The sequence below is a fragment of the Gracilinanus agilis genome, chromosome 1, assembly GCF_016433145.1.
Source record: "Gracilinanus agilis isolate LMUSP501 chromosome 1, AgileGrace, whole genome shotgun sequence".
In the NCBI taxonomy this organism is placed as follows: domain Eukaryota; kingdom Metazoa; phylum Chordata; class Mammalia; order Didelphimorphia; family Didelphidae; genus Gracilinanus; species Gracilinanus agilis.
This window is the reverse complement of record NC_058130.1, coordinates 411,527,052-411,540,860: the sequence shown is the minus strand read 5'-3', so window position 1 is coordinate 411,540,860 and position 13,809 is coordinate 411,527,052. Positions and strand designations below refer to the sequence as shown.

Genomic DNA, 13,809 nt, shown 5'->3' with positions numbered 1-13,809 from the left:
ATTATCAAAAACTGAGAAAGCATCCTACGTGATTCATTTTTTGAGATGAATATAATATCTAATATCTAAACCTGATATCTAAACCAGGAAAAGATAAAGCACAAGAGGAACACTAGGCCAATATCATTAATGAATATTGATTTAAAAAATTTCAAACAAATTCCTGTCAAATAGACTGTAATGATTTATCTAAGAAATCCATTCATTTTGATCAAGTGGGAATTATGCTGTGGGTAGAAAGATGATTCAACATTAGGAAAACAATCAATGTAATTAATCATATTAAATACTAAAACATTTAAAATCATATGAAACCCCAAAAGATTCAGAAAAGACCTTTAACAAAGTACAGAATACATTTATTTTGAAAGCCTTACCATATGTAGACACTAAGACATTTTTTAATAGTACAAAAAAGTATCTTTAAAACCAAAAGGAAGAATCATATATTCTTACATTATATACATCAAACTATTTCCCAACACATTTTTAAAAAAAAAAACTTTTTAAACCCTTACCTTCCATCTTGGAGTCAATACTGTGTATTGTCTCATAGGTGGAAGAGTGGTAAAGGTAGGCAATGGGGGTCAAGTGACTTGCCCAAGGTCACACAACTGGGAAGTGTCTGAGGCCAGATTTGAACCTAGGACCTCCCATCTCTAGGCCTGGCTCTCAATCCACTGAGCTACCCAGCTGCCCCCCACCCCCAATACATTTATTAGTGAAGCAAAGATGCCTACTCTACTCTGCTTTTATTTGATTTTGATCTAGAAATGCCAGCATTAGCAATATGACAAGGGATAGCAATTAAAGGTATAATGGTAAGTAAGAAAAGAGGGTAAAATTATCTGTATTTGTCAATGACGTAATGGCATACTTCTAAAAGTCTAGAGAATAAAAAAAGATATTATTTGCAACAATTTATAACTTCAACAAAGTTGCAATCTACAAAATTAACTGAAAAATTAAAAGTTTCTATATAATAGCAAAATTCAAGAAACCAAAATTGAAAGGGAAATCCAATTGCAAAATAACTACAAAATGCAGAACATATTTGGAGATTGACCTACCAAATCAAATAAAATATTTATAAATTAAATTATAAAATATACCTCAAAGAAATGGATTCCAGTTACATAAGCTAGAGAATATGAAGTATTCATGTCTAGGACATGACAAAATAATAAAAATGACAATACTACCAAACTCAATTTATATTTTTAATGCCATACCAAAAAAATTGCTATTCATATATTTTGGTAAATAAGTATGAACTTCATTTATAAAAAACATATATTCTAGGGACAGCTGAGTAGCTCTGTGGATTGAGAGCTAGGCCTAGAGACGGGAGGTCCTAGGTTCAAATGCGGTCTCAGACACTTTCCAGCTGTGTGACCCTGGGCAAGTCACTTGACTCCTATTGCCCACCCTTACCACTCTTCCACCTACGAGTCAATAGACAGAAGTTAAGGGTTTAAAAAAAAGACATGTATTTAGAATCTTAAGGGAAATAATGAAAAGATATAGAGACTAAAGAGGAAGAGCACTTCTAGATCTTGAAAAATATTAAGCTGTAGGCACCAGAACCACCTATTAATCATTTTAAAAAATAGAAAGAACAATAGAACAGACTAGATAAGGGAGATCAGAAACAATGTAATGCAATAGCATCTGATTTTTTTTTTTGTGGAAAACATAGAAAACAGTGTTTGGTGATATCTGACTCTTCATGACCTCATTCAGGGATTTCTTGGGAAAGATACTGACATGCTTTGCCATTTCTTTCTCATCTTAAAGATGAGGAAACAGAGACAAACAGGGTAAGTAACATGCTCAAGGTCATAAAACTAGTAAGTGTTTGAGATAAGGTTTGACTTCAGGAAGATAAATCTTCCTGATTCCAGGCCAACATTCTCCCCACTCATTCACTTCATAAAGTATGCCCAAACATACTTTATCTGATGGGTTTTGGAGTACTGTTTCTTAAAAGTCATTTAGAAAACTGGAAAACAGTATGGCAGAAATTAGGCTTAGATTTTAAATTATATTCAATCATCTTTTCTAAATGAATATTAAAATTTAGACTATTAAAAAATAAAACAGAAGAAGATCTTATATCTCTCAAAGTTATGAGTAGGAAATGTATTCTAAACCAAATAAGAGGTCGAGATAATTACCAAAATTAAAAGGTAACTTCAATAATATGAAAATGTTCTTCATAGACAAATCAATAGTCCTGGGATAAAAAGGAAAGGGTTAAAATGGAAAATACCAACCAAATTTCTCTGATAAGGTTTTGATATCCAAGTTATATGAAAATGATAAATGTTTAAAATTAAAGATCATTTCTCAAAAGATCAATCGTCCTGATTTGAACCAATAAAAGAAAACATTCTAAGTATTTATAATGACATAAAATAATGCTGTCAAAACTACTCTGCATTCCCATCTCATACATATTTGTAAAATTTTTAAAATGGCAATGGTCAATATTGAAGGAGTTGTGCAATAATAGATACACTAATTCTTTGTCTTCCATTTTAAAGAATAATGGCTTCACAGATAATGTCTTGAGTTGCTTGGCTGATGAATTACATTTAATTGAGGCAGGGTTGCACAAAGTCATCAGCCTCACTTTCAGTTCCAGAGACATCGAAGTCCATTGGTAAGACAACACTAATACATTGTTTGTAAATCTATGGGGTATTTTATACATTTTCAATAGTAATTTGAAAACATGGGAATAAAGTGGCTAAAACTAAAATCTATTAGCTAGAAACTCCATTACTGTGTTTCTACACCATCAAAAAGAAAGTCCCCATATACAATAAGATTTTATAACAACATTATTGATGATGTCAAGGAATTAGAAACAAAGTAGATGCCCAGCAATAAAGGAATGATTAAACAAATTTTGGTAGATGCATTTAATGGAAAATTACTATTTTATAAGAAATAATATGTTTGATGATGAAGAAAAACAGGAAGATCTTTGTGTACTAATTCAGAGTGAAATAAACCAAGCCAAGAAAACAATATACATTCTAGTTATGATAATATAAATGAAAACAAGTACATAACAAATGATTAAAAATGAATGAAACAAAAGTATAAAGAAAAGCATTGACTCAAATGAATAGATAAAAGAAGTTCCAAGTTCACCCCTAAATGGTAGTGGCTAGTCCATAGATATTGATAAATACCCAGGTTTTTGGACTTTATCAGTGTATTTGTCAATTGTGCCAAATCTCCCTACACATTAAAAAAATTATTTGCTTAATGGAATGTGTTTTTGAGTGAAGGAGGGATGAAGGAAATTGGGAAAAAATTATTATAATATGAGAAATATAAAGCATAAATAAAAAACACCTTTTAAAAATGAACAAAAATCTATACAAAATAAAGTAATTGTGATATGATAGGATGTTGAAAGATGAGTTAAGAATAGGTGTTTTGGGGGGCAGATAGGTATTACCAAGAATAAAGCATGACGCCTGGCAGGAAGACCTGGGTTCAAATCTGGCCTTAGACTCTTTTTAACTGTGCAGCTTTGGGCAAGGCACTTAACCCCAATTGTTCAGCCCTTGACTCTCTTCTATCTCAGAATTGATACTAAGACAGAAGGTAAGGGTTAAAAAGGAAAAAAAAAAGAATCATTGTTCACTCAGAAAAATGATGCCATATTAAAAAATGGACACCATAAATTAGGAGAAGGGGGAAGCAAAACAAATCAACAAGATGGTATTGTGATAAATACAAAGAAATGATACGGGAAATGAGACATAAATCTGAAAGAGAAAATACTTTTTTTGTGGGGGAGAGAAGAGATGTTTTGAGGAGACTGTCAAAAGATTGTCTGATTCTTGAGTCAATCTCTTAAGGAAGGAAAAAATTTAAAATGTTTGAGATATTGGGAAAGGGTCTGTTTCAGGGATGGTGAAAGGACAGAAATGGGAAAGGACTGAATGAGAATGGGATTGGTAGAGACTAGTTTGACTGGTATACAGAATTCATAAAGTAAAGTAATATGAAGCAATAATTATTTAACTTTGTATAGCAGAACAGTTCTGAGTATGTAGCCAGGAGAACTTAGATCTCAAATATTGTCTTTGATATTTACAAACTATATGACCCTGGCTAAATAAGCAACTCATTTTCCTTAAGCATAATTTTATTTTTTCAGAAAATTGAAATAATGATACTTATAGTATTATTCTGCCTCTCTGACCTTGATTTTCTCTTCTGTAAATCAGTAATAATATCAGAATTTCTTTTTTAATTATATGTTTAATAATCCTATTACTGAAAGGAAATTGATGAGCAGCCTCAAAAAATATGGAATAAAAAAACCCAGAATAACAAAAGAAGAAAAAGATGATTTTGAAAATCATGTTAGCAAAAAAATTAACAATCATAAATGAACTTTTAAGAAGAAAATATGGCAGAGAGAGGTAAAACGTCCATAGAGTAGATGGATTTAAAAGTGAATTCTATGAAAAGTTAAGGGAACTTAAAAGTAAAATATAAAATATCTGTAACAACAAAAAGAAGGCACATACATAATCATTTCAACAATATGGATATTGTCTTGATGTATAAGGGAGAAACACAGGAGTTAAAAAATTACAGACTGATATTTCTAATTAACACCAATATAAAAATTTAAATATAATATTTGCAACTTGGCTTCAATGTACTTAATAAAAATTATACACTATAACCATCTTGGTTTTATGCCAGGAATGCAGATTTTTGTTCCAAATAAGAAATACTATACATTTACTATGCTATATCAATCTATATAATTTTCAAAACTACATAATTATATCAATAAATGCTGAGAAGGCTTTTGCAAAAAGCAAGTGCTCATTTTCATCTTAAATCCAGAAATCATAGGAGTAAATGATAGGACTTTTCTGTCATATAGTGAGTTATATTTATCAAAAGCCAAGTTTAAACAGTACATTTAATGGAGAAAGATGCACATTAACATGACTACTTTTAAACACATTGCTAGCACTTGCTAATTGCTCATCTTAGCAAAAATAATAATAAAAAACTGGAAAGAATAAAAATAGGGAAAGAGAAAACAAAATGATCACTTTTCACTGTTGGTATACTTAAAAAACTGTAGGAAATTTAAATAAAATTATAAGAAATAATAGCTTTAGGAAAGTTGTAGGATATGAGATAAATATACTTAATTCATGAGCATTTTTGTATTTTCCAATGAAAACACTCACTTTCAGTAAACCAAAGGTAAGAAAAGGCAGGTAAATAAAAAAGAGAAGAAAATAAAAGAAATAAAATGGAAAACAATAACAATAGATATTCCTCAACTAATAGATTTTTGCAATTATGAGTGTCTTCCCCATGTACTCATGGAATATATTTTTTTCATTATATAAACCTATCACCAGAAAATTATGACATAATGGAAGAGCATTAATCTCTAATTTTTTAAATTAGTAAAAAAATGATAGTGAGAAAAAAAGACATCATCAGGTTCAACATCCTCAAAGGAATGGAAACAGCATCAGCTGGCATTTTTATAACACTTTTCTTTCCAAAGTATTTTACAAACATCATCTCTTTTGAACCTTACAGTAGATCTAAGATGCTGTTTCTGAAGAAAGAAAAAATGACTTCAAGTCAGTGGACCCAAAGTGAAGTGCTGGCACTCACTAGCTTTGGACCAAGTGCAAGTAAATGATCTTTCCTGGAGCATCCTTTTCTCATCTTTATAATTGTTAAAATGATACTTGTACTACTTTCTTAGCTAGGTTATTTCAAGAAGAGTTTTAAAGTGCTATATATTTATGAGCTATTACTAGTTTTTCAGGCACTCCTTTTTATTCTTCCCATTTATTATGGAATTTTTTACTCAATTAAACCATTACTTGAGGTTTTAATTTGTTTTTATAAAATATATGTGTGTAAATATATATATATGCACATATATATGGAAATGTTTCCATCTGTTCTTTTCAGAGGTAGGGAAACAGGTATCTGGAACATCCTATACATAAGACATGGTTGATAAATCAGTAGATTTTTGCCCAAATAGTTAAAAAAAATAAATATCTGTTACAATGGACAACTCTTTTATATGGAAATATTTGGAAATAAAGGTGAGGTTAAAATTCTAGATATCAATAGAATAAAAGTATAAATTATTCATAAAATATATAAGATAATTTTAATTGTAAAAATTAAAATATTACACAAAATGAGATGTTTCTGAAAGATACTGTAAGATCATATTATATTAGTAACACTTTTATGTCATTAGTAATGATATTGTACTTTTTTATCTACATTTTTGGAAATTATATTTTGTCATCATATTTTCATGTACACCATTAATATTTGAATTAATATTCTATCTGAAGTCATTTCTAAGAAAAGTTGAACATCATGACTCTTGTTTAGAAAGACAATTGTCAGTAATAAAAGTGATTATCCATTTTTCTCAAAAATATAATCCGACTTCTAATTTTTGAATTTAGTGACCCTTCTCTAGGAATGTAATTCATTGGAAGCCTGCTTGTATAGGCATAGAATCAATAAGATTCAATTGCAGATTTGTAGCTCTCTTCTTCTAGTTGCAAACCAGGTATTCATTGGTTGCTTGCCCTGAAAATTTGTCCAGGAAAATCATAGATATAATAATTCTCCCTTAGCAGTAAATGGAATCTAAGGTATCAAAATTATGTAACAGGACTGAGAAAAGGAAAATTTAAGGCTGAATAAAAAAGGGAAAAAAACAGAGTGCCAGAAAGCATTTTTCAAAGATTTCTGAATCAAATGAGTCCAGTTCCCCATTAGTAGGTTCAGAGGAAAAAGGGAAGGAGGAGTGAAGTAGCTATGTTTCTTCCCATAGGAATGGAAAAAGGTTTCTTGATCTTTGTTATTTGTCTCTAATTTGTACAATTTTTCAAATATTCCAACATGACTTTCTCTTTTGGGGCCCTTTAAATAACTGCAATAGAGGTAAATTTTGCAATCTGATCTAGTAAAAAGTAAATTATTGGAGACTTTCCCTTTCCCTGAAGAGCATAGCAAATGGATTACTGTTAACTGATATCCCTGTTAGAAAAGAAAAAAAAATGAAATGATTGGAAAATTGAATAGAGAATAATAAATCCCTCTGTGCATCTCCTTCTAAACTTTTAACTCAGAGACTATTTTATTTATAGCCAAATAAATGTATGATTTCAGCTATCTGTTAGTACAGAATGTCCAGTTAGATAAATATTGAATGATGGATGTACCCTGTGGATATCTGAAGGAGTCATCACTATCTAGTGCTCATTTCTTCCTCTTGAAGGTGCTATTTTTGATTTATATCTGTTTCCTACCCTATTTAAGCTATTAAGACTAATAGGGCATCAAGAGAGGCAGGTTTCTGAATCACCAATATGTTTAAACCAATCACCAGTACAGTTTTGAAACTTGCAAACAATGACATAAACAGAAAATGCATTTGTGTTATCCCAAATGATTATATTGTCTGGTTGCATATTTTTGGAAAACAACCTAATTTGAAAGAAAACTTACCACTTCAAATGCCCTCTATCTTTAGGTCAGGTGAAGTACCACCACTGAAATACAAATTTGGGGAAAAAGGGACACAGATTTTTCAAATAAGAGTTTGTTCATCACTTCTAAAATGTGATCAAATAGCTGCCCATAAGAAGTGGAATGTTTGACTTGAAGTTAGAAGGTATGGGTTTCAGTATTAACACCATTACCCACTACTTCTAATGTGGGCTGCCAGTGGGCAGTAAGGGGCAGTAATAGGAACAGCATCTTCATACTTTGAAATCATGCATTTCTCACTTGTTGGCATTGGTTAAACATCAAGTAGAAAATCTGTAGTTTAAGCATTAATCAAGCATGAACTATAGAGAGTTCAATTATCCACTCTGTGTACTAGATATGTAACATTCTGTACTAGGCATTAGCTTTGTGTTCTTAGAAAAAATCAATTGCCTTTAGTAATTCTCCAATGTACCACATCCCTCCCCTCCATGTTCCCACTCTGGAAAGGAAGCAAGATCTCTCCCACATTAACAAATGATGACAAGGTGGACAATGGAGGAACATGAAATCTGCATCCTGGGGACTCTGGCATTCTAGAAGAATCCCCCGATCTTGTTCATGCTCCTTATTCCCTATGGCAATAAACCTCAAAACATGCCTATATCTAAGTTTGGAAAGGGAGATGCTAAGATGCCAGATCCTAATAAATATTCCAACTCTGATCCACAAGATGTGGAAACTGCCACTCCATGGTGAAACAAATCTGAACGATTGAAACAAACATCTGAAATATTAAATATTTTTGAAAGATGAATGTTTTCTGGTTCTAACTAGGTTAACATCAGATTGTCTAAGGGAGGATCTTAGAAAATTCATTTCGCTGAGGATATTTTTAAACTGAAGTGTATATAGTCCCCCTTTTTGGTTTATGAAGTTAATATGAGGAAAATGGCAAAAAGTTTAAAAGGATTATTTCCTTCAAAATTTGATGTATTTTGTTTCATGTATTAATATGTATGTGTATATATGTATATGTATATTTTAAGAAGATATCTATAGGTTTCTACCAACTATTGAAAGGGTCAATAACACCAAAAAGGTAAAGGATACTGTTTTTTTTAACCCTTACCTTCGGTCTTAGAATCAATACTGAGTATTGGTTCCAAGGCAGAAAAGCAGTAAGGACTAGGCAATGGGGTTACGTGACTTGCCCAGGGTCACACAGCTAGGAAGTGTCTGAGGCCAGATTTAAGAACATTATTTTAATAAATTTCACTGAACAAAAATTTGAGTAAGAGATCCATGCGAACAACCTTAGAAAAAAATCCCTTAAGGAAACAGGAAGTCAGACTTCCATATAATCTTCTATTTAACATTAATCGACTCAAAAACAACTTTGTTTTATAATCAATTTGACATGCTTTGTGGACACCAAAATAGTCTCCAATATTCTATAAATTTTACTGAGGACTGGAATTCAGGGCCACAAAGCAGGGGTCCATATAATTATTTAAACATAGCAAATAATAATATTTTGTACTTCTGGCACGAATTTTAAGGGAAACTAAACAAAATTAGAAGCAAGAAATCCTGGGTTCTAATCCTTGCTCTACCAGTCATAGGAGAGGACAAGTCACTTAATTTTTTCTGGACTTCAGATTCTTCAAAATTCTAAGTTCTAAGCAGTGCTTATAACTTTATAAATCTGTGGCCATATGAGGCTCTGATGGTACTTAAAAGATTATAGTAGCAACCATATAACAAAACAAATTTTCAATTCTCTTACACTAGAAAAATCTTTCTGATTGTGCTAAAGGTACAAAAATGATTTTTTTTCACTCACCTATGGTAGGATCATGATAATCAGGAAACCGATGACTGATAAACTGCATTGTCATTGCTAGAGAGAGAGAGAGAATATGCAAATTAGCCTGCCAATAACATTTAAAGAAGGGTCAAAGCAAGCAGTAAACATTCATGGGTCCTAGGATTTCAATTTCCAATTGATTTTTCGGCAAATGTCTTTGGAAGCATAAGTGAGATCCTAGAGAACCCAAAACAGGCTTCCAGTGTTACTCACAAAAGAATTTGAATTTTAGTTCTGATTCTGGCCCACAACTAGCTCTTTAACTTTGGGAAAGTCATGACATGTCTCTGGGTCGTAATTTCTTCATAGGCAAAAGGAATGGATTTGACTTGATGCTCTCTCGGGTCCATTGAAGCTCAAAATTCTATGAGGTTATGACCCTTTTATTATCCTATGACTCATAATTATCACTCAGTCATAATTATGAACATCATTGAGGACAGTTAGGGACAAATAGTCCTATATCAAATAGCCTCTGAACACTCACTCTCCAGATTGTTAATATCTTTTCAGTAATACGTTACCCAAAATGAAACATGATATTCTAGTTTTTATTTGACCAGCGATGAATATAATGGAGATATCACTATCCCCTGAATATATTCTGCAAAAAAGCTGCTTCCTTTGTTTTGTTTTCACAATTCCTTATAGCCAGAATGATCTTCTCTCCCATAGGAACATTTGTCACTTCTGGGTGGTAGGAAAGTGAGGGTGGAAACAAGAGGGAATTTCAAGGAGATATTGACCTTTATGAGCAACTTTGAAAGTTGCACAAAGAAGGTAGCAGCTAGGAGGCTCAGTGAACAAGAGGTCCTAGGTTCAAATCTAGCCTCAGACACTTCCAACTGTGTGACCCTGGGCAAGTTACTTAACCCCCATTATCTAGACGTACTACTCTTCTGCCTTAGAACCAATATACAGCATTGATTCAAAGACAGAAAAAGGAAATTGTTTTTTGTTTGTTGTTTTTTTTTAAAAGAAAGTTGCACAGAAACATAAAAGGCAAAGAGGGAGAAAGAGAATATTCCAAGCATAAGGAAAAAATGAATAAAGGGACTCACAGTTTAAAAACTACAAGGAAGAATAGATACTATATTTGAATTCCCTATAGAGTAGATTGGTAGGGCTAAAACACTGAGTATATGGAGAAGAATAATCTGGGATGAGGCTGGGAAAAAAAGCTTCTCCTAGATTATGAAGGATACAAATATCAGACAGAGGAGACTGTTCTTCACTCATCATATGAAAGGAATGGAAATGGAAATGAAATCACTGAAGATGTTTGAGCAGAAGAATGAGAGGACCAAATATATGGATTTTTAAAAGCATTTAGAAAAGAACATCAATAACAATTTGGTATCATAGGCATATCATCTTGAAAGGGAAAGAGAATTGAGGTAAAATAACCTGTTTGGAGGCTACTGCTATTGCCTAGGCAGGCAGTAAGTAGTATCTGTACTACAGTGGTCCTATACATACTCATATATATATTTTTTTCTGTGATATTATATTGTAAAAGGCAGCACAAAATAGTGAAAAGAGAAGTACTTTCATTGACAAGAAATTCGTAGTACCAGACTCATTCCTGATGCCTATTTGGTTGTGTGACCCTGGGTAAGTCATTTTCCTTGAGTATTTCAGGCACTTGTTTAAGACTATAATTTGATGGAGTGGTGAGAGATTGATTTGCACTACTTTAAAAAAAAGTGATATTAGGAACTATTATGTTCTGGAATTGACTTTTGGCCTAAAACTGCTCAGGTCATTTATTGATATATATTAGTCAAGCTTTTCTCTACTCCATGGTCACAGATGAAACAGTCAGAGACTTGTGATTTTTAAGGAAGATGATGGAATGTTGTAGATCTGTCCTCAAATACGAAGCACAGTTCTTGCCTTCAAAGGATAGGGGACAGGAATAGGACATGGGATTTCATTCATACAGGAAACTCCAAGATGATGAAACTCCCTGAAGCAATGAAAGAAAGCATCTTTTCTATAATATGGAGTCTTGGAGATTTATTGAGAGCATCAAAACACTGAGTTATCAATCTAGCACCAAACATTCAATATGTTTCAGAATCAAGACTTGTTTCTTGTCTTTTTGACTCTCGAGACCAGCTCACTTCCTATTAAGTTACAGTGACATCTGAGTCTTGCTTTTTATCTGGAGAAAAATAAAACACTGTGTTATAGGGAGAAAGCAGGTAGCTCAAGGGATTGAGAGCCATGTCTAGAGATGGAAGGTTCTGGGTTCAAACGTGACTTCAGATACTTACTAGTTGTGTGACTAGTATCAAATATCAAATATCAATAGAAAATATCAAAGTATTTATTTGAGGATGGAAGGTAGGGGTTAAACAACAACAACATTATGTTATATTAAGACAAAGATATAATGAAATGATAAGAAACTGTAAGACAGTGCATGCATTTATAAGAATATACACATGATAGTATTTGTTTAAGTATACAGAGTGTGTATATAGACATATATACTCCTACCTACATCAACAGACAGGAATGTACACATAAGTATGTGAATGTTTTCATATAGATCAATGTATATGGCACTAGGATTATAGTCAGAGGACTCAGATTCAAGTCGAGAATGTTACTTTTTTGTTACTTTTTTACTTATGTGAAAAGACCTCAAACTAATTAATTTTTCTAGAAATCAATTTTCTCTACTTTAAAATGAAGATGTCTGACTAGGTGATCTCTAAGATCTTCTAACGATCTAAATCTATGTTTATCTGGCCTGGGCAGGGCAGCATATTGGCATTTAGTAAGTTTAGCAATAGCAGAAACAAGAATCTAAGAATTTGTGTCAAGAAGAATGCAGGTAAGCATTTTAAATGATTATAGATTTAGTCTATCTAAACTTGGGGTGAAAGTACAATATCCAGCTATAAATCAGTTCTGGATTTTTCTGGTATAGTTATTCATAGATACCTGACATGGATTTAGAGACTGCAGCTTCTGCCTTAATGGAAACCTGCAGCTCATCTTCTATTAGAAAAAAAAAAGTCTCTCTTTCTTAAATCTTCTGACCTGCCCCAGAGTCAGAACAAAAGCAAAGGGAGCTAGCTGAGCTTTATTCCAGAACTTTAAAAATATAGATAATTGAAAAAGTTTGATTTATAAAAGTTTCTTTTGTGATTCTATAAAGTTATTGCAATGTGTGATGCCTGAGATGACTTCAGGGAGTTATTTCTTTGTACTGAAATAATTTAGAAAACTAGCAAAGTATCTACCCAAACTTTTGAAGTTCAGGATAAGAAATCAAGTACCTCAGTTTATTGAAAAATGTGTGTCTGATTGCTAGGGTGCCTGAATGTCATTCATTTTAGGAAGTCTGACTCATATTAAAGATGGACTACTTTGGAAATTAGCTTAATTACTCACAGGTACTCCATTTGGTAGTAAGCAGCTCCTTGATGACCTCATATGATAATGCTGTATCCAGCTCTAGTCATCAAGAATAGATGGAAGTCACTTTAGAACCACTCAGTGAGAGAGCATCAGATAAACTTTTGTAATCTCAAAGGCATTCATTCAAAACTGACCTCAAGTGTTGGAGGTATGGGGAAGCAAGTAGCACCAAATGTGAGGCTTAGTTATCCTGAACCAATTACCAAATACCAATTCTTGATATAACATTTTTAAAGTTTATAAATATATATGTGTATATATTTAATTGGATAAGCATTATCTTTTGTCTTCCTCTTCTTTTATAATGCAAATGGCTCTAGGAACAACAATACAAGTTTACAGTATACATTTATATTACATTTATAACACATTTTAATATAATTTTATGTCTATCTATCATCTATCATCTATCTGTCTGTCTATCAATCTATCTAAATTTCTCCTTTTTTAAAAACACTTTCCATCTGTCTTAGAATCAATAATTTATATTGGTTCCAAGTACAGAAAATCAGTAAGAGTTAGGCAATAGGGGTTAAGTCACTTGTCCAGGGTCACACAGCTAGGAGGTAAGTTTTAAGTTTTAAAGGAACTTTCCCTAAAAGCAATCCTGTGAGTTGGTGAGAATTTTCTTCCCACTTGATAAATGAATATATATTTTCAGAGAAGTGAAGTGATTTGCCAAAGCTCACACAGCTACTGTTGGCATTGGAATTCAAACTGTTCCTAGATTTATATTCAATGTTTTTTCCATACTTCCTCTAAATATTAAATTTTCCCACTTTAATGAAAGAAAATGCATTGTATTAGATGGCAAAAAATAGAGACAAAATAGAAGGAAATAACTAAGTATTTAAGAAAGTTCTCAAATAAAAGGAGGCACAGAAAGGAGATGAACGATTGTTTTGAATCCATATTTAAATGTATCTATTGTTGTCTCTAGATATGACATAGTTACTAACTCA

General features: G+C 32.2%; 1 protein-coding gene across 1 annotated transcript in view; it reads right to left on the bottom strand.

Annotated features, from left to right (window-relative positions):
* The window catches only part of RIT2 (Ras like without CAAX 2), a 500,982-nt gene that overhangs the window by 364,271 nt on the left and 122,902 nt on the right, over positions 1–13,809 (bottom strand). The window contains exon 2 of the mRNA XM_044657845.1: positions 9,389–9,445. Coding sequence (XP_044513780.1) covers positions 9,389–9,445 — 57 coding nt within the window. The remainder of the gene's footprint in view (positions 1–9,388; positions 9,446–13,809) is intronic.